Source organism: Nanorana parkeri, unplaced genomic scaffold (genome assembly GCF_000935625.1).
Source record: "Nanorana parkeri isolate BGI_ZX_2015 unplaced genomic scaffold, ASM93562v1 scaffold215, whole genome shotgun sequence".
Classification (NCBI taxonomy): Eukaryota; Metazoa; Chordata; class Amphibia; order Anura; family Dicroglossidae; genus Nanorana; species Nanorana parkeri.
This window is the reverse complement of record NW_017306483.1, coordinates 643,300-669,502: the sequence shown is the minus strand read 5'-3', so window position 1 is coordinate 669,502 and position 26,203 is coordinate 643,300. Positions and strand designations below refer to the sequence as shown.

The 26,203-nt window shown below is 42.3% G+C and overlaps 1 protein-coding gene across 1 annotated transcript in view; it reads right to left on the bottom strand.

The window, feature by feature from the left end:
- Positions 1-26,203, bottom strand: part of TNXB (tenascin XB) — a 74,582-nt gene that overhangs the window by 45,538 nt on the left and 2,841 nt on the right. Inside the window, exons 2-9 of the mRNA XM_018555830.1 lie at positions 20,062-21,037; positions 18,755-19,875; positions 16,352-16,479; positions 15,149-15,299; positions 12,448-12,711; positions 6,885-9,272; positions 4,351-4,428; positions 1,893-2,168 (exon numbers count right to left, since the gene is read on the bottom strand). Coding sequence (XP_018411332.1) covers positions 1,893-2,168; positions 4,351-4,428; positions 6,885-9,272; positions 12,448-12,711; positions 15,149-15,299; positions 16,352-16,479; positions 18,755-19,875; positions 20,062-20,915 — 5,260 coding nt within the window. The 5' untranslated portion in view covers positions 20,916-21,037. The remainder of the gene's footprint in view (positions 1-1,892; positions 2,169-4,350; positions 4,429-6,884; positions 9,273-12,447; positions 12,712-15,148; positions 15,300-16,351; positions 16,480-18,754; positions 19,876-20,061; positions 21,038-26,203) is intronic.

Below are 26,203 nucleotides of genomic sequence, written 5' to 3'. Positions count from 1 at the left end.
ACTTGTAATCTGTTCAGCCATGCCTGTGATTCACCCCTGCCAGACATCACAGCCAAGTACTTGACAATACAGATGTGTAAAAAAAACCCACCCAGCCTTTTAATTGGATGAGCAACAGCACACAGGTGGGATTGTACTTGTGGTGGTAAGCTTGTTGCCTTAGGCTGGGTCAACACCATTTCCCAGACCAGATCTGGAATGAAGTGCATCACGATTTTACTGCAAGTTTATCGTGATTTTGCCACGTTCCGGAGCAGTTTTTTTTTCAGCTTAAAATCTGCTTTTAGGTGGGTTCCATGCATTTTTTATGTGTTTCTATGCGTTCCAGTGCATTCCAGACCGGACAAAATGAAACATGCAGGATTTTTCTGGTCTGGTCTGGTCTAGAACAGAGGCCAGAAATAGCATAGGGATACGTTAGGATGCATTTTGGGTCCGGTGTGAACAGAGGCCAGAAATAGCATAGGGATACTTTAGGATGCATTTTGGGTCTGGAAACAATCTGGTCTGGTCTGGAAATGATCTGGATGTGGTGTGAATGGGTCCTTAGACTGACAGCACTGTACTAAGCAACAGAGCAAATAGAATCCTGTCCCTCCTGGCCTCAAAGCGAATGCTGATGAACATGAAATTACATTAAAATACTTATACTTGTTGTATATAAAAATACATATAATTATGTTTTTTTCTGTTATAACAAGACTTAACTTCAATGTGTTTGTCTTATATCAGCCTGGAGGTCAGCTTTGGTACACAGACATAAAACCACATGACCATAATGATGCCTTTCAGAACTAAAAATATAATACTTGATTGTTTTCATGGGAAATATCGATTCTGACAGTTTCCCCTCTTTGTTTTTATAGAGCTGCTCTGGTCATCTGTCTGATGGAATAATCTATTTCCATTTAACCAATTCCTCTGCTCTTTATCATTATGTTATATTTCACTTCAATAGTATACCAGCCCCAGAGACTGCAAAAAAGTAAAAGACGGTGGTACCTCCATATTTCTATCATTTCTATATCAATATGTTCACTCGAAAGCCCATTTATAACCCAAACTTTTTATTTTATTTTTGGGTGAAAAGGGGAAAGGTTAAAACCCCGTCAGTGTATTTATTCCTTTCTGTGTCCCGCTCAGGAGCTAACGCTCAACTTGCTGTCCTGGAAACAGGTAGTGAGAAGATATCTCTCCAAAGTGAGGGGACTTCGCCTTATAGACAGTTGTCACCAGAGCATGGGAAGAATTACCCATACCTCCTGATCCGGTGGCAACTGTAGAATTATGATTTCCTATGACTTTCTGTTTTGGTAATAAAGGCCCCCAGGACAATTAGTGAAGGGATATGTCACCAGTGGGGTTTTTAATCATTCACCTCTTGATTAAAAACTACAAAAAAACCTTTGGTTATACATACATTTTTACGAAATTCCCTTATCATTTGGGGCTCAGTTAAATGATCAATGTTTTGGAGATATCTGATGTTCCGGCCAAAGTAGAGGATCACGGGAAACAGGCGTTTAGAGATTGTTCAGGCCGAGACACTGTCCTGGTGACCACACGGGACGTGAGAAGGTCTTAAAAACTAAGACAAAGACAGCAAATCTGACAAAAGTTGTCCTTCCTCACTGTTTGGGCTCCTGCTGGAGAAATTATGCTCCCTTCCTGTCTAGGCGACCACAAAAGACTATTTCCCGATTCCCCCCAATGGCTGTAAAAACCTGGCATGGGTTGTAACCCTTCCCAACCCTTTCCAAAACTCCCAAAAAACACTTTTCACTGCAGTTGGACTTTAATTTGTAAGTACAACATGGAGGATGTTAAATTAATATAAACACGGTTCATTATAAAACAAAAGGGTCCACTTTATTGTTCAAACACTCACATACCTGTTGTCACCTCTTCCTTCAGTGGTCGTGATAGCTTCCCTCCCCTTATGCCATACACTGACACTGCATATCTGGTCCTCTCAGTCAGATCCCGCAGTGTCACCTCGCGCTGCTGCCCGGGAACAGAAGTCTCCTTTGATGTGGCGCTACCACTCACGTCTTCATAGCGGACCAAGAACGATTCAAAAAAATTAGACTTGGCCTTCCAAATCAGGGAGACACTGTCACTTGTGATGTCTCTCACTTCAAGACCACCCAGTGGAAGTCTAGGAGATACTAGGGATAAAGAAATGTTTATTAATTAGTATAAAAATTACACAAAAGCAATAAACTGCAGTTAATATTTTATCAAGATAATATTAATTTCACTTTCAAGAGATATGTTTTGAGCGGTGACTTCTTTTATAAGTACATGACCACCATGTGTGTGTGGTCAGCAATGGAAAGAGAGTTCAATCTGGGGCATTTTCCTGATGTTTTCATTGTTTCCACCTTTAAAGTGTATCTAAACCCAAGAAAAAATGGAACTGATTGCAACTTGTCCTTTGATATGGTGGTTGCATTATATTTTTTTTTAACCTTTATGCAGCTGACTTCTAATATGCGGAATGGCCTTAGGGTTAAGCTACACAGGGATGTTCATCTGCTACTCAACAATGTAACATCTTGTTGACAATCACTTTTTCCTGGAACCAACATGCTGTAGGTTAGGGGATGGTCAGCGAGCGGTTAAATCACTCTGCAGGTAGAGATTAGGACTGCCCATTTTTTTACCCTAACAGATGACACCTTCAGTTTCATGAAGTGATAATCTTTGCTTCTCTGACACCTCTTTTTTTCAGGATGTCTTTCCTTTATTTTCACCTTTTAATCCTGCCAATAACACACTTCCTGTCTTAGGGTGCCAACGCTCGCTTACAGTACTGTAGCTATGGAAGAGCAGTGTTGTCACCCTAGGTTGGGATTACAGAAAATCTCCTCCTCTCATCTATAACATAGAGGGAAAATATTCTGTAGTCCACATAGAGAGCTGGGAACAATGCTAACAGAGAGGAAAACAGCACAGGAAGCTTTCAGCTATCAAGATTTCTGGAAGGATCAGCAGTTTTTCTTTCACACTTATTGTTTAGAAGGCTTTTAATGGTATATTTGACAGAAGAAATGGCAGCAAACAAGAGATGTTCATTGCTTGGGTTTACATACAATTTAAGGAATACTTCCCAAGGTTTCTGGATTTCTTCATGCGAAAGTCTGTCTTTTGAAGGTCAGGAAAATGCCTTACGCACAAGCTTCAGCCCTAATGAAGGGGGTCCTTCAGAATCCTCAAAAATCTGGCTCTTTAACAGATATTGTAAAAAAATACATTTTATCTGGACTCTACTACTTGTTTGACACTCCAAACCTAACAAAGGTCCTAACCTTACCCTACAAAGTATTTTTGTGGGGCTGTGTTCTCTTGGGGAGATTTTCCAGTACTGGTACCAGGAACAAAGGAAGAATTTCCTCAATGAGAACTCTGAGATCAATTTTACTACTCTGACAAAAGAAGTTCCACTTTAAGGACTACTATACCCAGAAGGCGAGGTACCAGTTGCACTACGACAGGGGGCACTTCGTAGTCAGACATAAATTCACACAAAATACAATAAAGAGTCCATATTCCTAAATGTGGTAACCCGTTAAAACGAATCAGCGTTCACTCTGCTGAAGTCAGACCACTACAAGATGAACACTGATTGGTAAAGAATAAGAAAACCTTGCTAAATAGGGTTGTGAGTCTTCTAGAGCCCCCTGTAAATGGTTACTGTAAAAGGTTTTGTTAACCTGGCCATACACCAGTGGAATTTTGTTTGAAAAAAATCATTTTTGGAACGTTCGACTTTCAATCATTGTTGATCAATTGTTTTTGATCATAGTGATGAAAAAAAATCAAAAGAATGGGATGGAAAAATTTTCTCGAAACAAACTAATTTCTAACAGTGAATGTGGTTTTCGTTCAAAAAACTCCATTCATTCTCAACACCTCTCAACACCAGGTTCGATTTTCAATCATCGTTGATCATTCGTTTTTGATCATAGTGATGAAAAAAATCAAAGGAGTGGGTTGGAAACTTTTTGTCAAACAAATACATTTATAACAGTGAATGTGGTTTTCGTTCAAGAAACTCCATTCATTCCAAAATGTAATTTTAAAACCAAATGACATTTTGAACGACATTCATCAAGTCTTTAACGGCATTATTGAATGTTCTGACCAGATTTTTCCTATAAAGGTTTGTACAAAAATCTACCAGTGTATGACCAGATGTAGTCAAGCCTGAATGTTATCCCTGCTTATCTAAAACATCCCTTTACATCCTCTTCCTCTGGCACGGGACTCATTTCCAGTGAGTGATTAGAAGATAGAAGGCAGCATTCTATAAAGTTGTAAAGGCCCTTAACAAAAAAACAGTCTTACCTGTAGAAGCCGTGGTTGTGGTTGTGTATGGTGGAAGGGTGCTCCTTTCAGTGTGAGGTGGCGCGGTGTTTAACGGGGCTGTGGTTGGGGGGCAAAAGACATGTTATCTTTGTAGCTCCTACAAAAAAACATTATGCTTTCTCGTTGTGTATCCTCCACAACCATGCCACACCTCCCCCTCCCGCCATATCTATAACTCTAAAGACTTCCTGTTGTCAATGACATGCTGGATCATGAAACATTACATGCAACATGTGCACAACGACATGCTACAAAGCAGTGAGCATATATGATTATGTATGTATGGGTGACTACGGGGTGCATGTATGTCCATAAAAGCTCTTCCCACACATACACAAACATATATAGAGGAACTGTATGTTCTATATACATACACCATGACCTGATCTATGTATATCATACATGTATCAAGATTATAGAGTGCATTTATTTATATATCAACATCAGGGTATACTACATAAAATAATGACAGATGACACGGAAAGCACAGATATACAGATCTGTCATTAATATATATATCATAAACACACATACCAACACTTTCACACTGTTCATTACACCGGTACCTCTGTGCGTGGTGTAGATATACATTCTATACTTGTCATTAAAAAAAGAACCCAATGAACAGGGTTTGATTTAACTGATTTTTCTGTAGATTTTCATTTTGATTGGTTTAAGTTTAAAGTAGAGTGGCTGATGCTTAAAGGGAAAGTCCACTAAAAATTGATCACTGGATTGTTGGGTGGATGTTGACATATTTAATCTCCTTTCAAGTTTTAGGAATCTTGGGCACTCCAGCAGTGAGATTTCATAACAAAGAGATCAGCTCTTCATCTCGACAGCTGTCATAATTCTCCTTACATTGTCTCTTGCTAAGGATAGGTTTTGCATTTTACTTATTTTAAGGACAAGGGGGAGCTTTTTGCACCTGGAGAAAAAGAGGTTTGAATTCCACACGAAAAGGCCTTCTTGACAGTTTAGACTTTCACAGGAGCTAGTTCTTGCAACTTTAGTAGACTGCTTCACAAAAGCGCTCCCTGCAGGGGAAATGTCCATGTTGATGTCCCCAAAAATGCTAAAAAGACAGTGGCCAGGTGCCAACATGCTTCAAAAGCTGATGTTTATTTTGGATGGACTCGCCTTTTAAGCCACATCACTCTATATTATTTAATAAAGCCCGATTTGATGAGGTATCACATGACCTACTCTGTTGCTGCTTAAGAAAACCCTCCAGCTACCAGCTGATAGGAAAAGAAAAAATAATTTTGGCCATGAGCTTGTTCCATTCTGTGAAACATGTGCACCCAAACATGTAAAATGTATATCTATATATCTACACACACCTACGCACGTCTCTTCAACATTCACATCATTCTTTTACAATATGATATATATACAATTGTGCGTTCACATTGCCTGAAGGGTAAAGGTGTTATCAGCAGGTCAGTCGCGGTGTCATTTTGCCATACGGTGAGCACAGAGCGAGCGGCAGAGGAAGAGAGAGGCCTGTGAGGTAAAACTGTGCTGTTATTCATCTGTAAGTGGTCAAACGGATAACGGAAATTGAGACGGTGAGGGGGGACTGAACAATTATAAATAAGCAAAAAAAAGAAAAAGGGTAAAACAACTATATTTGGGTTTTGTTGAACATAAACACAAATCAAGTGGACCTGTCTTCATAACATACATGGGTACATACACAAATTTGCCATTGCCCACCATGTCTAATCAGGTTTTAGCTGTTTTAGCTTCTGTTTTCTAATTTATAAGTAGATGATGCTGGAATTGTATAATGCATTAATGTTTAATGCAACTTTGCTGGTTGTTAGTAGTATTATTATATTAGATATAGTTTCCACCAACAAGATGGTTGCCTTCAGTAGATTCATGCTGGATCGAATACTCGTGTATGGCACTAAGTTTGCACATGCACAGATCTGGTAGGCTTGAATGAGCTCAGTGCCAGGCCTGCACTCGGGATGGGGGGGCTTGAATGAGACCTAGAACCAAACTTTAATATATTTTGGAAGACTTAGAACAGGACTTTGGAAAAGAAGTAGTGAACACTCAGGCAGTTTAATAAATGGCTTAATGGCTTTAACCATTATTGTTAAAAAGACAGGTCCACTTGCAGGTTGACAAATAGAAGGCTGTGAGATACATGTTCAACTGAACAGTCAGAATGGAGGAAAAGCAGAATAAAAATCACGGACAAAGATACTGAATTTTATTGGAAGAAAAGATAAATTAAGAAGACAGATCCCAATGTTTAGCACTCCTACAAGAGGGAAAAGAAAGCACATTGAGATATAATTCAGACCGATCATCACAAAACCCATCAATAGCACTTTTCCTATTTTGCTTAAGTATGGCATTATCCCAGCAAAATGGAATCTGGGTGCGTGGCTGAGAGAAAAGCAGATAACTCAGAGGACAGCCAACAAAATAGCAAAAAGTATTCCCTACTTCCCACTTTTTTTTGCTCAATCATTGCAACTTAGCTCACGCAGTACCTGTTTCCGCCACCAATGAGTAAGACTTGGATGAGCGGCCCCTCAGCAGCCCGTGAAGGTCAAATCTGTAGCTGGTTCCTGGTCTAAGATCCTGAATTTCCACCTGCCTTGTGCCTCTGTCCACCTCCATCTTTTGAGGAGTCACACCATCCGTGGGTGGCCATGGACTATAAAGAATGATTACCCTGTCCCACAGAAATCCAAGGCCTTCTAATGATATGACCAAGCTGGTAGAACTTCTCTGGTGGATGCTAGGTCTTCCTTGAGCCTCAGGGCCTGGGACCTTTGCTAAAGATGGACTTTGGATTGGATCTGCTTTGCCTTGGCCTTCACCAGAGCCTGGAATCTGGTTAACTACTGAGGATTTATCTTGGTTATTAGGTTCATCTATGACCCGTAAAAGGTGCACTCTTTTGTCTGTCTCCTTATTAGGTAAACTGGTACCTGGAGTGGGGTCAACATTTAGTGTACCGCTTTGTACCACAGAGCTTAAAGATGGCTTCACTTTGGGTTTTTTGGTCGGCCTTCCTAAAGTGCCTATTCTTGAGGGGGTTTCATAATCTGTAACATGCAAACTTGGTGGGAACTTCTCCAGCTCTTCTTGATTAGTGGCCTTTTCGACCTTCTTTGTTTCAGAGATTGGCTTTTTTTTATCTTCTTTCCTCCCAATTTCTTTCTCTGGTGTGGTAGGCTTTTTAGGAGGTGGCTTTCGTGAACCTTTACTTTTATCTAATACTGGCTTAGAAGGAGCAGGTTTAGAGTCTGAATCAATCACATTTGTCAATTCATATTTTTCTTTGTCTTGTACATCCCCATTTCTATCTGTAACTTCAGAAGTAGAGTCATAGTTCCTTACTGGTAATGTGTCAGGACCCTCTATCTCTCCAACAGCTTCTACTCTTCCTAGTGTCTTTACACTTGGAACAACCAAAAACGTTTTCGAAGAGTCTGGCCTTCTCACCAATACTGCTCCCTCATCTGTTTGATCTGTAGTATTGCCTAAATTCTTTACTCTACTTTCTTCTACTGCGTTTCCAAAATTGCCTTGCAATCTTGATGCCCCAATGGGTTCTGAGTACCCTGTGGCACCCGGAGTCTTCTGAGGTAGGCGATCATACACCATTTCTGTAAAACTGTCTGGTTTCCATTTGACTAAATAAAGATATATTGCCCTGGCTATAGTTTCAACTGTTTGGTTGCCTTTTAGTGGGTATGAAGTAGACCTTAAGTAACTCTCCAATCGCTGAATAAATGTTCCATTATATAAAGAAAGTTTCTCTGGCAAGTTCTCAATAACAGACTTCATTTGAGGTCCCAATATTCTGGTGTGATTCTTGACCTTTCCTCCAGGTTCCCTTACAGCCTTATGACTTTCTACTACTACTGTCTCATTATGGGTTACCTTGTTGTCATCTCCACCTATCACCTTTCTTCTGGTGGTGTTAACAGTTCTGTTTAACTTGACTAAAGTCGTAATCTGCTTTCTAGATTTTGTAGGATCAGAGTGTTCACCTCCTAAGTTATTTCCACCTATACCTCCAGTCTGTTCAGTTTCAAAATTGCTTTCTGTTGGTGTTTCTGATGTTATTTCACTTTCTAAAATCTCCAGATGATCCTGATGTACAGGGGGAGGTAATTTATGGAGAATATCTTCAGTTTTTGAAGGACCAAATGGACCCTCTGGATAAACTGGGGTTGGTTTTTCATCATTACTAGACTGACTTACACTTTTCTTCTTCAATAATTCAATCTCCCGAAGCTTTTTGGCAACACTAGAAGTTCCTGGTAGCCGCCCACCTCCAGGAAAACGAACTTTAGAATGGGTGCTTGTAGTTCGATGCACATCTTCTTCTATTTCTTCTTCTTGCAGTTTGGTAGGACTTTCTTTAGAAACTGTTGTGATATGAGTAATGTTCTTTGTAACCATCCACTTTTCTGCTTTCCTTCCTGGCAAGTTATTTATACTATCCAATGGGGTTAATTGATCTATATCATCATCTACCTTCACACTTGTTATTACAAAGTCCTCTTCACTGTGGGGTGGTATGGTAGAAGAGTGATCTAAATCTTCTGTTTCATGGTGGACGTTAACTACCCTCCCATTCTGATGATGACGGGTTTGGTATATGGTTGTAATAATGGTTGTTATGTTTTTTGTTGTATGTATTAATTTGCTTCCTTTTTGTCCTCCTGTAATGATCTCTCTAGTTTCCTTGGTAAGAATACCATCATCCTCCCCTCCTAGCGAGAGGTCTTTTTTGGGTACTGATGAAAAATGTTGATTTCTCTGTATTGTAGTTTCAGAGGTATCGACAGTACGAGATGTCCCCACTGATCCACGATCCTTGTCTTTTTCCTCAACATTCGAACGCTTTCTTTCTTCTCCAGCTAGTAAAGCACCAAATTAAGAAGATGACAGTTACCCTACTTATAATCAAATCTAAGATGAACTATATTGATCAAAATTTATAAAAGTAATCATCTGTAAAATCTGTCAAAGTTACAATGAGATTAACAGTCCTGCCTAGAAAGAAAGAGTTAGATTTTCAACAGCTGTGGAACTGTGGTGAAATAAAATGATAAAAGTTAGTTACCTGATCATTTTTGAAACATTTAACACATTTATTTAATTGTTTCAAGTTGATAAAAAAAAATGAAATTTGTGCATACAGGAATATGATATGTTCTCTGAAATGCTATCGAATATAGCTCTGTCAAGATTTTGTTCCTATCGTATCAAAATTAAAATGTTTTATGCAAAAGAAAAAACTACATTGCCATTTGCAATCATTATCAAATGATTTATCAGTGATTCAAAAATAGCCGATATCATTAATAACTAAGGGATCATGTTTAAATGTTATTAAGAATAAAATGTAATTAATGGATGATTTAGTCCAAGTGAAAGCTTCAAATGATAACTACCCTGAGAACACAAATGCTATATATTGCAGAGTACTAGTCCTTGGATGTGGTAGCTGCATTTGTTTTTATTTTTAGGTTAAGAACATTTTCAGCAAGTGACAAAAATACCTGATGATCTTGTCAAAAATGCATTGTCCTTGTCACTTCCTGTGAGCTGAGCTAAAAACACAAACAATGTTATTCTACTTCTGTAAAATACTAATTGTCTCAACCCCCCCAAGTAATGAAGAGGAAGAGAGGAAGACATGTTTGAGTGCCAGCCTGGGTGATAACCCTGGCTCCATCCATAGATAAAGAGGAGTGAGTGAGCATAACTGCCCTAGGGCAGAAAAAAATCATAATCACTAGATTACCAAGTCAAACAAAAGTCTTGAAGCCTTGTAAAAAGAAACTAATGCATCCCCTCATCAGGACTGGTAAACTCCAATATATTTAAATTTCTGTTTTTGGGTTTGGATACAATGTAAAAATAATAATAGTAGCTGCAATCGTTATAGGGCCAAATTGTCTTGACATCTGACCATTACACTATATGAACATGGGCATTATACTGGAGCTGGCCCACCCCTTTGCAGCTATAACAGCCTCCACTCTTCTGCAAAACTCTTTATACTTAAATATGGAGTGTGTCTGTAGCAATTTGTGCCCATTTAGCCAAAAGAACATTTGCAAGGTCAGGTGTTGATGTTGGATGAGACGACCTGACTCATAATCAACATTCCAATCCTTCCCAAAGGTGTTCAGTAGGATTGAGGTCGGGTATTCATTTTAGACAAGAAGGCCCAACTCACTATCATCGTTCCAATTGTTCTGTTGGGTTGATGTCAGGGCTCTGTGAAGGCTACTTGCGTTCCTCCACACCAAGCCTATCAAACCATGTCTTTATGGAGCGCTGGCTTTGTGCACAGGGGCCCTCCCCAAAGTGCTGCCATGTGCATAATTGTCTAAGATGTTTTAATAATCTGTAGCATTAGCACACCTGAACTCAATCATTTGGAAAGGCTTAGCTTATAGTTTTGTAGTTTACTTATAGTTTGATTAAGATGGTCAGTTGTCCACAATCATCTGGCCATATTTTGTAGATTGTTGTAGTAACTTAAAGGTGTCCTCACTTGAGACCAGTGGCAATATTTCAAAATGTATCTACAGTCAAAACTGCTTGTAGAGTGGGATATTACAAGTCAACCATACAGACATAATGGGTGCTGAAGAGTGGATAAGTCTTCCTAATAAATAATACTGGCAGGTAGTGACCTCTTCATGCATCTTAATATAGTCAAGAGCATATTGTTGCTAGTTTTAATGTATTAAATATTCAAAGATGATCCTAAACCAACAGCAGAATACTCAATATAGTTAAAAATAGAATCTTTTCATTAAAAAGTGACCCTCAGGAGGATTTAGAGTGCCCACATCCAACAGGAAACTGGTCACCCAGCATCATAGAGGGAGATCTACAACTGTGCACATCTTTAAAAACCTTGAACATTTACAGATCGGGAATAAGAAGAATTTACAGTTCAGAAATTAGAAGGAAAGGTTTTCTCCGCTGCGCCTGGGGAGGAAATCCTGCAAAGAGAAATGTTCAATGGTAAAATAAAGTCAGCGGCTAGCCTGGTCCAAAAGGTCCAGCAAGATCCCTGTTCAGCTGTAACCGAAAACAAAAAGACACGTCATACAACACAACACTTTGATGAAATGGTTGATGAGTCACTTTTCATAGCTTGGTCTTTCAGTGCTATCTTAAAGTGGGACTATTTTTCTTTTATTCCTGGGTGGCCTGGATAAGTGATATAGACTATGAGGTCTTGCCCAGGCTTTTTGTTTGAAACTCTGGTGGGGAGATCACCCTACATCTGCAATGTGTCCAACACAAACAAGGTTCTACTGAGAAATAATATTTTTGAAGTGCTTCCTCTACACATGGCTATAGTGCATTCAAAATGCTGATTTCCCAGAGGAAAGGATCTAATTCCGCTGAGATATACCTATCATAGCCATCTACAGCAAAAAAAAAAAAGGGGCAGGTAATCAAGCCCTGTCTTTGTTCCAACAAAAAGTAAAATGTTAAATAGATCTTGCCTCAATTTTAAAGAGTTAGCCCACCCAAAAGTATATTTTTGGATGGGTTTTAGCAAGCTCAATCATTGCTCATTTCATATCTCAACTTGGGTCCAGGGCTAGTTCACACCAGCCACAGTGCGTTCCGTGCCAATTTGGGCCAGAACGCACTGGATCTCATTGGGGCCAGCACAGTTTGTTGTGGGGCGGGAGGGGGAGTGGCAGTGCATTGAACGTACTGTGGCTGGTGTGAACTAGCCCTCAAGCTTCAAACAATAAGCATTAATACAACAAGGAGGTCTCACTCTCCCTGTTGGATTATTCAATTCTTGTAAATGACTGAGAAGACACTAACGGTCCTCATGCATGCAACAATAGGAATCCATTGTGGAGAGGACAGATCCAGGAACTTCTTGGAGGATATTTTATAACGATAAAGGGACAACAAGGGATTCAGACTCATTGGTGAAAAATTTATTATGACTGGACCAATATGGTCATTCTTAAATATTCACAGATCGATATGTTTAGCTCTCTTTCCCTCCGCCCCCCACCCCCACCATTGCCCTTTTGTCACCTGTGACTCCAGTGGTCTCTGTGTCCTGGCTCTGCTCCTGTTCCTTCTCTGTTCTCAGTATGATTCTATACTCTGTATCTGGCTCCAGTCCGGATACCTTGGCTCTGTCCATCTTTCCAGGGATCCTCATTTTCTTCTCCTTGCCATCTGGATGGATCAGAGTAACGATATATCGATCAGGTAGTACCTGGGGTCTCTCCCATCTTATGAATAATGAGGAAGAGGTGGCTTCGGTCACTCGGAGACCCCGTAGAGTTTCAATTCCTTAAAAGTAAAGGGAGCAGAGTAACACTTAAGATCATGAAACTGACATGTGGCAGTTGACTGAATATGTAATGCTGCTGCGGTGTGCGTGTGGAATTTCATCCTGATAGCACACAATGAACCAAGTCAACCAAAAAAAGATTCACCTAACATAACACCTAGTTTTTTGCATTCGCAAAATGGAAAGACAACAGTGTGCACTTGGGAATTTGCATGCCCATACACCATTCCCATTTTCTGGCTGTTTTATCAATGGGTTTCTAGTGATTAAGATGAACTTTAGGTAGACATAAAAGATGTAAATAAATGCAGTGTAAGTACCTGAATTTGTATCAGCCTCTCACAATCCACTATACAGCATCACTCACCAGGGGAGGGAGAAGCAGCAGAAGAAGCCAGCCAGCTTGTGCTGCTGTGCTCGTGTGTAGGGATGAGCTTAGGTTCAGACTGACTCCGGTCTAAAGCCGCCCAATCAGCTGAGGTGGGAAATTCCCTGCCTGTGCCTATGCTTCATGTAAGCAAAGGGGTGTGGTGTAATGATGTCACTGACCTTATATGGCCACATGCCTATATTAGGTAAATGTCTTCCCTACAAGCATCCCACCCCATTGTTTATGGTCAGCGACAGGGCAGGGAATGCCCTGACCCGCAGCTGATTGGGTAGGAAACCTATGCAGCTTCCGTGTTTGGATGAACTCAGGTTCAGACCGGGCCTGGTCCAAACCTGAGCTCATCCCTACTCAAGCTATCATAGGAAGAGAGAGCAGAGTGACAGAGAGATGAGGTCATCAGTCTGCTGCTTCTTCTTTACTATCCAGTCACAAACTGGCAGAGAGGCAAGACCTGTAAGTGTTACTTAACTGCAGCAGAACAAAAAATTAGGTCTTCAACAACTCAACTCAGCTTGCATGATACAATAATATATTTCATTATGTATTGAGGAATGCAGAGGAGCGTTCATTTGTCTGTTTTATATCTGCTAGAGAATCAGCTTTAAGTATATTGGTTTGTTGACCTCTAAACAAAAGCAGCGGGACGCCCTCACTTGCCAAACTAGTCTAGCATAAGTGCAAAATAATCCATTCTTTCTTACTTATCCGACTGCGCTCGGCGCTCAGAATACCAGCGGTGGTGAAAATCGCTGTAACAGAGTCCATGTTTACTTCGTCCCGAAAAAATAAATTACCTTGTAAATCTACATTTCACTGGAATCTTCAAGAACCTCTTTCACTGTGTTAAGCCTCATTGGTGTTTTTTTTTCCTAAGGACAAAATCTGGGAGTTCAGACCAAGTTGTGTTGGACGGATCCGGTGTTTCCACTAATAAAGCTTCAACTGTGGAACGTGTAACCCGCTACCAGCCGGCTTGTCGATAGGAATCACAGCCTCTGTCTTCTCAAAGGCTGGCTTAGAAATCTGCAGGGGAAGCGTAGGGGCTCTCTACTTTCCAGCATTTCAAGCCATAGCTCTCCCTCTAGGATAGTCACTTGTACAGTCATGAAATGTGCCATTTAAATAGACACAGGGGACATAATCCCCCTGCACAGCATCTGTCCACTATCCATCCCAACACTGGTTCTGTGCTCCATGCATCCCCGTCCTAAGAGTCCTCATAATATGCAGTCCAATAATAAGGTTCTGGGCCCATCCACTTAAAATCACACAGACAATATATAACTTAAAGTGGACCTAAAGCTAGAGATATAAATGTTCATGTTAAGTGCATGCATACAAAGTAACGTGTAAGTGTAACACTTCTACTGCTGCATGGCACAGGTTTTAAACTGTGCTCCTGCTGGTTGCCAGTTATAGCGGACCTTTACACTCAAAAGCTAATTCTACCCATGCATCCCTCTATGTATGATAATTAATAATAACATAGACATGTCAGGTGTAAAATGCTGTGATATTGAAATACTTACACTTGCAGAGCATTCACTTCCTGCTTTGAAAGGGCAAAATGACTTCAGTTTCCCCAAGCATTGCATCCTGGGAAGGTTACCTCAGCAGAGCATTGCTGGGAAATCTCATCTCAGGGAAAGGTATTTTCCTCCCCCGAGATGATGTGCATGGTCACATGTCCTAGTCACATGTCTAGTCACATGTAATCCAGGAAGTAAAGGGAGAGCTAGTAATCTGCCCTTAGTAAACATGGCCACTGTCAGAAGACTGGGGAAGAAAAGTGAAATAAGGTGTGCAAAGAATACAAAGCCGGCAATTATCTAGAAGTATGTGTGTGTAGATTGCCATTACTAAACATTTCTAAAGGTGAGTTTGTTGTTGATTGAAAGATATGGGTAAAGGTCCGCTTTAAGAGTTAGCATATGCATATATGTCCAGGGGGATTAGGAGGAAGTAGGGAGTGGCCCAGTGGCAGTTTTTTCTTCACAGCATTTGATATGCATTGACGTAGCCTCATAAAACCTGCATGCACTTACTTGTCGTAGCAGTTATAGAAGTTTCTGGTCCTAAAGTTGGGCCTTTGCGGGGTTGAATGTTCACAATATACTCTTCTCCAGGAGCCAGACCAGTCTGATGGTAGGAGGTCAATGAGCCCTCAATTGTGGTGCTTATAATGCCATTTTCCTTCTGCATAACAACATAACACATTGTCAGCAGGATTCAAGGCAGTGGCATAAGCAAGTCATCCCATGCTTACAGAAGTATACATGCCTCAAAACTGCTAAAAACTAATAAGGCTGAATTGTATTTACTTGTGCTGAGACTATAGGTATTAATAAGGAATTGCAAAGAGCAACATTGGGTAAGAGGGGCACAGTACAGACTTGTATGCTGCTTGGGGACAGGGTAAAGAATTGTAAGCTCCTCAGGAGCAGGGTACAGAATTGTAAGCTCCTCAGGAGCAGGGTGCAGAATTCTAAGCTCCTCAGGGGCAGGGTACAGAAGTCTAAGTTCCTTACGAGCAGGGTACAGGATTCTAAGCCCCTCAGGAGCAAGGTACAGAATTCTAAGCTCCTCAGGGGCAGGGTGCAGAAGTCTAAGTTCCTTACGAGCAGGGTACAGGATTCTAAGCCCCTCAGGAGCAGGGTGCAGAATTCTAAGCTCCTCAGGAGCAAGGTACAGAATTCTAAGCCCCTCAGGAGCAAGGTACAGAATTCTAAGCCCCCCAGGAGCAGGGTACAGAATTCTAAGCTCCTCAGGAGCAGCGTACAGAATTCTGACCTCCTCAGGAGCAGGGTACAGAATTCTAAGCTCCTCAGGAGCAGGGTACAGAATTCTGAGCTCCTCAGGAGCAGGGTACAGAATTCTAAGCTCCTCAGGGGCAGGGTACAGAATTCTAAGCTCCTCAGGATCATGGTACAGGATTCTAAACTCCTTAGGAGCAGGGTACAGAATTCTAAGCTCCTCAGGGGCATGATACAGAATTCCAAGCTGGTCAGGGGCAGAGTACAAAATTCTAAGCTCCTCAGGGGCAGGGTACAGGATTCTAAACTTCTTAAGTTGCTCAGGAACGATAATTGATGTGAATGGTCTCCTGTATTCTGCAAAGACGTACATAATATGTCAGCACTGTTTACTGAGAAGACCTTTTGGTGGCATTCCACTTAATTGTTCAAACACGAGAGCATTGATGATCAATGTGTGAAATAGTTCAGAATGTATTTTTTGTGTGTTCATACCTTGGCTTTGAAAGAGATGTCATAGGAATCAGGGGCAGCTTGTGGCCGATCCCACTCCAGGGTGATAGCGGATTCTTCCTGTGTAATGACCTGAAGGCCGGTGACGGCGACAATCTCTATGAGTATGTCTATAAAACACAGCGGAACTCAGAAAACCTCTATGGACAGTACATTGCGGCATGCGTTATAATTCAGCGGCAAGCAGCTCATCAATTTATAATCATCAAAAACTGCAGCGCTTACGGGAGCATCAATTCAGTATGTATGTGTCAAGGACAGCTAAGGTGACCTCCTTTTGCTTTGGTATTGCACTAATGGTTGCACAGGAAAATCTTCACAATCTGACATATCTAGAAGTGTCCGATCACTGTGCTCCCGACCCCCCTTTGCTGCACAGTGGTCTCTCCCACCAGCTACTACATCCCTGTTGTGTCCTGTAGTGAAATGGGGGTCGGTGGGATGAACCACAGGAAGCGGCGGGGTACACAGGCATTAGGTAGTCCCAGAATTGTTGGATTGGGATCATTCCTCTAAAGGCAGTAGCTCTTCAACAGAGCAAAGTAATGACTAAGAAGCTGCAATATATTAAATGTTTGTTGCTGGTATTAGATACTCCTTAGTAGGAGGAGCGAATGGCAATAGATGGTGACTGTGCCATGGGGTGCCTGTTTCTCATGCCCTATAATGCATATGTGATCGAAGCAATTTGGATGCTACAATGTTAATATTTTACTCATGGGATTGATTTTAATGAGAAAGAATAGTGTAGGTTTATTGAGCACTGTCGTTTTAGTGGTTGTCATATGATTCTTACAAGCTTGCTCTTCCATATTTGTGGCATTGTATTCAATGTAGAGATTTCTAGATTAGCCACTAGAGGGAGCTCCAAGTGGCTTAAAGCAATTACTTTGTCACTGTGTTAGCCACTGTCAAGTTAAACGATCACCCGCACAGAGAGAGCATGATTTTAAATGAGCAAGCTTACTACTAGACTTAGGTTGGCCATACTAGACATAATGAGATTGCTGCTGGGTGCCGCCATCTTGGATTTGATGTCGGCAGCCCCAGCAGACTCAGAGCTGTCAATCAAGTGATACTCTATAGTATTTACCTTCACTCCTCCCCCTAGCATCTACTTCAAAGGAGGAGCAGAGATGCTGGACCAGCACAGACAGTGATTAAACACTCCCAGTACAGGAGAGAGCTATGACATGCACGAAGGGAGAGGGCTGTGCAAGGGAATCGACTAGTAAAATTTGCTGAAAGGTACACGGCAAGTTACTAAGAACCATTTACGAAAAGGTAAAACTTTGCAAGTAAGAATTTAAATACTTGATTTGTTGGCGTGACAGGGTCTCATTAAATGGCCCAGTTGTCAGGTGCTTTAAAGTAGTATATAGATTTGAAAAGACAAAAGAAGTATGCTGGTCACCATTTTCACTCAAGTGAATGTCCCATTGTATATGCATTTTTTTTTTTTTACTTTAAGGCCTCATTCACATGACTAACAGTACAGATCCACGTGGCGTGCGCCGTATTGGGCCAATTGCAAGAAGGACAGTTGCTGCGTGTGATCTGTACGCAGCAGCCTGTTCTTCTCTATGGGAATATGCGGCCAATGCTCACCCATACTGCACATCCGTGCGGGTGTCCCTGCTCAGACGCAGACACATCCTGTCTGTGTCTGAGTACGGACACTTGCATGGATGTGCAGTTCGGGTGAGTGTACAGCTGCGTGCTCCCATAGAGAAGAACAGGCTGCTGCGTACAGATCACACGCAGCACCTGTCCTTCCCGGGAGCGGCCCGATACGGCCGTGCACGCAGCACTGATCTGTACGGGTCGGCTGTTAGTCGTGTAAATGAGGCCTAAAACTGTGACAAGCTGCAGTCCTGATCTGCCTCGGCCTGATTTTATTATTTTACACTGTTTCTATGGAAACAGGATAGACATTTAGACTTTCTTCTTACTTTATTTTCAATAAGCCTAAACGTCATTCAATTAAAAAGAATCTACGAAACATAGATAACTATAGTTTAAAATTAAATTCAATTATGGGAATTTACTAAGACTGGAAAAGACAGACTCTGGAGCAGCTGTGCATGGCAACCAATAAGTTTCTAGCATTATGCGTATAGCGTATGCTATTTTTAAAGCCTAACTCAACCAGCTAAAGATAGAAGCTGATTGGTTACTGTGCACAGTTGCTCCAGACAATGTTTGCTCCAGTTTAAGTTTATTCCCCTCAATGCAGCAATTTTTTAGAAAGGGACTCATGACCCAAAGCAACCAATTGGATTATCCCTTTCATGTTTCTAGAATCAGGAAGGATCTAACTGGTTGCAAGGGGTGACACTGCTGGATTCTTCTGTACACCTACCCAGTGATGGTTCCAACACTCACCTATTGTACAATCCGGGCCGCTGTACCCCTTCTTACAGGTGCAGACCCCGTTCACACATTTGCCGTGTCCGTTGCAGTTCCCTGGACAGGCCTTTGTTCCGCAGACCGGCCCTATATAACCCACCTCACAGATACACTTTCCGTTTACACATTGCCCTTTGTTGTTACAGTTTTTAGGGCAGGCTTTGGATGAACAATCCAGCCCTGTAAAACCAGAGTTACAGATACAGACTCCATCTTGGCACTGTCCGTGGACATGGCAATTTTCTGGACAAGCTTGAGATCCGCAGTCCAAACCGACATATCCAGGATCACAGACACACTTTCCATTGTCACACCTTCCATGGCTATGGCAGTCCTCTGGACAAGTTCTCTCGCTACAGTCTGGGCCTGTGTATCCAGAGTTACAGATACATACACTGTCATCACATTGTCCTCGGTTATGACAGTCATTTAGACAATTCTTTAGTCCACAGTCTATGTCCGTATATCCAGGATCACATATGCAGATGCCATCCTCACACCGGCCCCTGCCGTTACAGTCATTGCGGCAAGTTCTGGATCCACAGTCGGGACCTGTGTATCCAGAATGACAACTACACTTCCCGTCATCACATGTGCCGCGGTTGTTGCAATTTTCCGGACATGTTCTGGATGCACAGTCCTGACCGGTATATCCAGCTTCACAAATACATTGGCCGTCTTCACACCTTCCATGGTTGTAACAATCACTGGGGCAGGTTCTAGAACCACAATCTATACCCGTGTATCCAAAATCACAGACGCACACCCCATCCTCACATCGCCCCTGACCGTGGCAGTCGTTAGGGCAAGTTCTGATGCCGCAGTCCTCTCCCTTATATCCGGCGTCGCAAACGCACATCCCATTTTCACACCGGCCCCGGTTATAGCAGTCGTTGGGGCATGTTCTAGACCCGCAGTCCTGCCCAGTAAACCCATAATCACAAACGCATACCCCATCTTCACAATGCCCCCGGTCGTAGCAGTCATTGGGGCATCTCTTGGTTCCGCAATCCAGACCATTATATCCGGCGTCACAAAAGCACACGCCTCCTTCACACCGACCTCGGTCGTGGCAATTTTTGGGGCAAGTCCTGACACTACAATCCACTCCTGTGTAACCAGGGGAGCAGACGCAAGTCCCCCTAATGCAGCGGCCATGGTTGGAACACTCAGCGGGGCAAGATCGGGTCCCACACACTGGGCCGACGAATCCTGCGTTACAAATACATTTGCCATTGACACATTGCCCGTTTCCACTACAACCTTTGGGGCAGGCTTTGGACCCACAATCCGGGCCTGAAAATCCAGGGTTGCAGATGCAAATGCCGTTTTCACATCGTCCCCGGTTGTTGCATTTGTTGGGGCAGGCCTTTATCTTACAGTCTGGTCCTGTGTAGCCAGGATCGCATATACACTTCCCATCGTCGCATCGGCCCTGTTTGTGGCAATCGTTGGGGCAAGTTCTGATCTCACAATCTTGCCCAGTGAAGCCCGGGTTACAAATGCACTCACCATCTTCACATCGGCCCCGTCTCTCGCATTCCGGCGAACAGATTCTGGTGCCACAGTCCGCCCCAACAAACCCAGCATCACACACGCACTTGCCAGAAATGCATTGGCCCTGCTCGTTGCAATCTTCAGGACAACCCCTATAGCCACAATCCTCCCCAAAATACCCTGGGTTACAAGCGCAGACCCCATCACTGCATCTGCCATTGTTGTTACAGTCATGGAGGCAGCTTCTGATGTCGCATTCCGATCCAGTGAAACCAGTGTTGCACACGCAGGCGCCGTCTTTGCAGACGCCTCGGTTGTTGCAATTATTGGGGCAGCTTGTAAAGCCGCAGTCCACCCCTGCGTATCCGGGGTAGCAGACACAAAGTCCATTTTCGCATCTTCCACGGTTGAGACAGTTCCTGGGGCAGACTCGGGAGCTGCAGTCTTCTCCTGAATATCCGCTGTCGCAGTTGCACACTCCATCCTCACACTTCCCATGATTGTGACAGTTGTTTAGACAAGCTTTGATGCTACACGTCACTCCTGAGTATCCTTCAAAGCAGATGCAACGTCCATTTGTGCATTTGCCTTGGTCATTACAGTCCTCTGGGCAGGTCTTCAGGAGGCATTTGTCACCCATGAAGCCTTCTTTGCACTGGCACTGCCCATCAACACAAGTACCCCTTGCATCACCTCCACAGCCCCCTGGGCAGTCATCAACATTCTGGGGGCAGTCAGGGGGCTTGAGACTGGAAGGGTCATCTGAAAAGGAGAACAAAGAGAACTCAGCCAATGTATATACAGTAGTATGAAACTCACATATAGAGAACTGTGTTACACACTATGGAAAGATCAGGCCCAAAAGTGGATGGAAAGATAAGTCAAAAGCTTTTCTTTGCTTAGACTAGAGCAGGGAAGTGGTAGAACCCCCCTTGGGTTTTTCATTACGTCAGTGTCCTCATTGGAGAGATTTTCTCTTACTTCCTGTCTTGGTGACCACCAGCCACACCCTGGTTCACAAAGTGTTATCAGTAAAGGATGCATTGGGTTAAGATCCTAACAGGAACAGAGACAGCAATATAAATCTGTCAAGTGTTCTAAACTTTCTCCACTCTAGCCAAGACAAAAAAATAATTAGATGTAATTGGGTTTTAAAGCTGAACTACAGGAAGAGGGCTACATAAGCAGACCAAATACATATAACATGTGGGAGCTGCCAAATGATTTGTATTTATGTCCATCCATTTTTGAGTTACACAGCTCTGCCACATAGTACAGCCTGTCTGTCAGGGCAGAGGAACATATTTTTATCTGCTGCAGTTAAGTAAAACTTGCAGGTCTTGTCCCTCCCCCAGCTTGTGACTGGACAGTGAAATGAGAAGCAGCAGACTGGTGAGCTCATCTCTCTGCCACTCTGCTCTCTACTCCTATTAGCGTGTTTCTTTTTACACACAAGCACTGCAGCACGGCTGACTGGCTCCTTGAGCTGCTTCTCCCCCTCCCAGTCTAAACTCTGCTGTACATAGCATTGCAAGAGGAACTCTGCTGTACATAGAATTGCAAGAGGAACTCTGCTGTACATAGCAATGCAAGAGGCTGCTACCAAATCAAATACAGGCACTTGCATTTAAAGAACACATTTAGGGATGTTTTATGAAATGCAAAGAAAGAAATAAAGACTCTAATTTATTATGTATGACTTGACTTCAATTTACAGAAAACTAATATTGCGATCCAAAACTAATAACTGCCAGCCAAGAAAAGAGCTTGCTAAACTTTGGATCACTTTAACTATTCCCATGTTAGAAACATGGGTTCAGCAACAGAAAATGTTATTATTCCATTTCTATATAATCACAGGGGTCTTCCTTTTATATTGAACACTTGGAGCCTAGGCTGAATAAATATTACATTTCACTGTCATTTTAGCTCTCTTATTACTGTATGTAACTTCATTCGTATTATGATTCCAAATCCAGCACAGTGGCTTAACACCCATATGATCTAGAAACAATTAGACCAAATAAAAGTGAATAAAGCTCCTGTCTAAGATGGTTCACACCTATGTGTCTTCAAAGAGCTGAGTTCAGTTGTTTCTAAGCCATTGCTTCTACTTTTTAGAGACAGGTATTGGGCTGGTGCCAACGCATTGATGCAAAGAAAAGGTGGTAACAACATTAAAAAGGGTTACTTGTTTTCAGGTATCTGTACTGTACTCTCAGCTCAATGCTGTCACCAACAAACTAAATCATAGTTACGTGCTGGCCTGGGAAAGAGGCCTGCAAAAGTCTATGCCTGACGAGGAGTGGCAGCAGATTTGGACCACGGCTGCATCATGTACCATCAACAATACTTCCCTGGAAACAGCCTACAAATCAATGATGCGGTGGTACATGGTCACTGTCAGACTGGCACATTCTCATCCTCAACAGTCGGCTTTCTGCTTTAGAGGTCGTGCTGTGAAAGGTGATGTGCTACATATTTGGTGGACATGCCCAATGGTGAACAGACTATGGGCTCAAACATTTTGCTTTGTTGCGATCCCTTTTCCAAACCAATGTAGTCAGGGACCCCTGGTTTGCGCTTTTACACCTTAAACACCCGAATCTTACGAAGACTCAACACAAACTGGCAGTTTATGTTCTTCTGGCCGCGAAACAAACCATAGCACAAGCATGGAAGAAGCAATCGGCCCCCTTTGCGGGGGTTAGACTCAGAATTGACTCATTTTTCATCAATGAAAAACTGTCCAGTGTTCTTTTGGACACCCAGAAGAAATGTACAAAGGTTTGGGGCCATTGGATAACATATGCTCACCCAGATATTCATTCTGATAGCATAACAGCCATTTAATTGCCCTGCCTTGCCCGGGGGGTGCTACCGCTACCGCACTCTTGCCCTCTACCTGCTCTAGTTCTCCCTCTACTTTACTCTTCAACCCTTTTTATTTTTTGGCCCGCAGCATCAAGGAGAAGGGAAGAGCACCAGAGGGGGTAAGGTAAGTGCTGTCTCCCCTTCCTGTACCTAACAGGCATTTAACACTTGCTGGGAGGGGGCTCCACTGCAAGGGCTATTAACTCTTTTGTCTCGTGCCCGGAGTTGGGCTATAATATCACTTTAACTTGTTGCCTGGAGTTGCCCTTTAAGACCTTTAAATCTGCTGGACTAAACGCATTAACGTACGACCGAAGTCCAACTGTATAAACGTCCTTAAATAAATCCCCAAACTGCTTAAAACTATTTAACTCTGGCACAGCTTTTTAAACATGTTTTTATCTTCTACTCCCACAGAGAAAGCTCTGACAGTGGTCCAGTTACACAGAGTATTTCTGCAGTCAGTGGATCTGGATAAACAGCAATTTTATGGGTCTAGAGGGAACACAGAGATTGTAAGTTGCCTTTGCCAAAAATGGTCTAAAGCCCCGCTTTCCAGCCCGAAAACGAACTATCGGCGTCTCATCATCAATGCGTCCAAAGGGGAAATATTTTGAAGACAAAAGCACCTGGTTCTGCTGGCCCTTGGCGTCATCCTAATTTAGATGTTACCTAACTCTAAATGATAAGATCTCTGGCACGGCCTGAATACTAGGTGGCTACCCAATTAAATGTTATAAGACATCAAGGGGGATGAAGAATGCACTTCTGTTCTTGTATAAAAGGGCCTCGGTGTTTGGGTTCCACAGCCCAAGGTAAAAGCTAGGTAAACAGAGATTTCAATTAAGTCTCTGGCTGGCGAGTTCATTTCTTCAAAGGCACGGTCGGAAAGAAACAGTGCGCAGTAATATATAGCTATTTACCCGGATCTGCTTTTTTGTTTTTGCAGGGACTGTTGATGGGAAATAAAATTATACTAACACTGCCTGGATCAATAGCTTTGAATTGGGCTTTGAGCATGGGCGTGCGGACGCGGCTAAGATTTGGCGCCACTGCTCTCGGAGCAGACGTACAAGACAAACACATTTTGCAGAATGGGCTCCTCTAGGGTCCGGCAGTATGGCTATATCGCTGCCTAAAGCTGAACTCTGGGGAAGTGAAGAAACTTCCCTTACAATGTAGGGGAGCTCATTTTTGTCTACGGAACCAGCGAAAAGCACTTTTAATTACCCTAATTGATATGTAAAGATTTTGGTTCACTTCTATTTAACCCTTTGGCTGCCAAGGCCTTTTTTTTTGCACACATGTTATAATCCACATTTTAGGCCGGAAAATTACTTAAAATCCCCATAAACTAGATATTATATAAGAACCTGTAGAATAAAATTGTGGCAGTTGCCAATTTTTATGTTGCACGATTTTAGCGCAACTGTTTATTAAACCCCCAAAATGTAGTGAAAAATTAACTTAAGTTAAATGTAGTGCCCCAAAGCACAATAAAATATCAATTGTTTTGTAAAAAAAAAAAAATGTTTACATTTATTTTATTCTATATTATCGCATCCCATCTGATAGTGTATTGGTAGTGACAGGTGCTCTTTAAGGTGACACTGGGGGTCCAAAAGACCCCTAATATCACCTTTCCACTTTAAATAAGGTATTGAAGTGCAGATCACACTTCAATAGCTTATAGCTGGGCTTCAGTTGCCGAGCAATGACAGCTCAGGGACTGGAAGTGATGTAATACTCGCCGGTCCCGGTCCAATAGAGCGGGGAGGAGATCAGTGAACGGAAGTTCGCCACTCTCCTCCACAGCTTCCCATCGACACATGACAAAAGGGGCAGCAGAGCCTGAGAAACCCGGCGGGGGTGTCAGGTGGCGGGGTGGGGCCGGGCCCATAGAAGCGATCTTTTGGCAGCTGAGCCGCCAGAATCACTTCTATTGTAAAGCTGACAGCCGGCTTTACAAATCTAAACAGAGTTTAGCCACCGGGAGGCTGTTTAAACGGGCACACTGCCTAAGACGCACTATGTACGTCAGCAAACGCGAAGGGGTTAAATGTTTGTTTTAAGTTCATAAGTTTTAAATGTATGTTTTATCTCATTTTTTATTATGTACCTAAAATCTTAATTTTGCAAGCAAATGTTTAATACAGGGTTCAATCATGATCCTGGTGCAACAGAGCTTTATAGGTTTACTAAAGCTGTTTGCTTTCTGACTATCTCTCTCGAATAATAAAATCTGCACAGGGTTGTACAGAGCAGGGAGAAGGGAAGGGGGGGGGGGGGGTTTGTAACTATTGAGTTCTGTAAAGATTTTTTTAGTTACAATAAGCCTGGTAGACACCTGAGAAGAAGCTAAGAGCTCCACTCGGTGACTGAAAATTGCTGAACTGCTGAAAAATTGTACACATGAAATGTTTAATATTTAAAATGTATCATCATCAAATAAAATATAAAATATATACAAAATAAAAGATATTCCCTTTATTTGTGTTTGTTTACTGTTTTCCTAAGCCCTATTCCATCAAAGCAATGGTGACCCCATCTTAGCCTTAGTTGATACGGCTAGCATTGGTTCACTTAGCCTGAAACATGTCACGATCTTTCACGCTCTGCTTTAATAAAACTGGGGAGATTATATGACTTGCTGCTTGACACTGTCTACATTGTGTTTGTGTTGGGAGGTGCAGACTATGCTCTCCAATGCCCAGAGGCCCTCTGTGTACTCCTGTGACTGGAGAGCTATCCACATTGGCTTTTATTCATAGCTTAGCTTACACTAATGAAACCCAAAAAACTGTAAACAATTGTATATCATCTGTATGAACTATAATATTAATATGTCTGTGCTATAAAGCAGACGTTCTAGATGCATAGTTGGCCAGAGAGGCATAATGGAATGATCTTATGTCTTTGCCTACTATCATGGGGACTACACCCTCTGGACTGAGGAAGGGGGGGGGGGTGTAAATACCTTCTGTTCAGGCAATGCTTCTACATAAACTATTCGATAGACCATACCCAGATAGTTTTGGGGGGGGGTGGATCAAA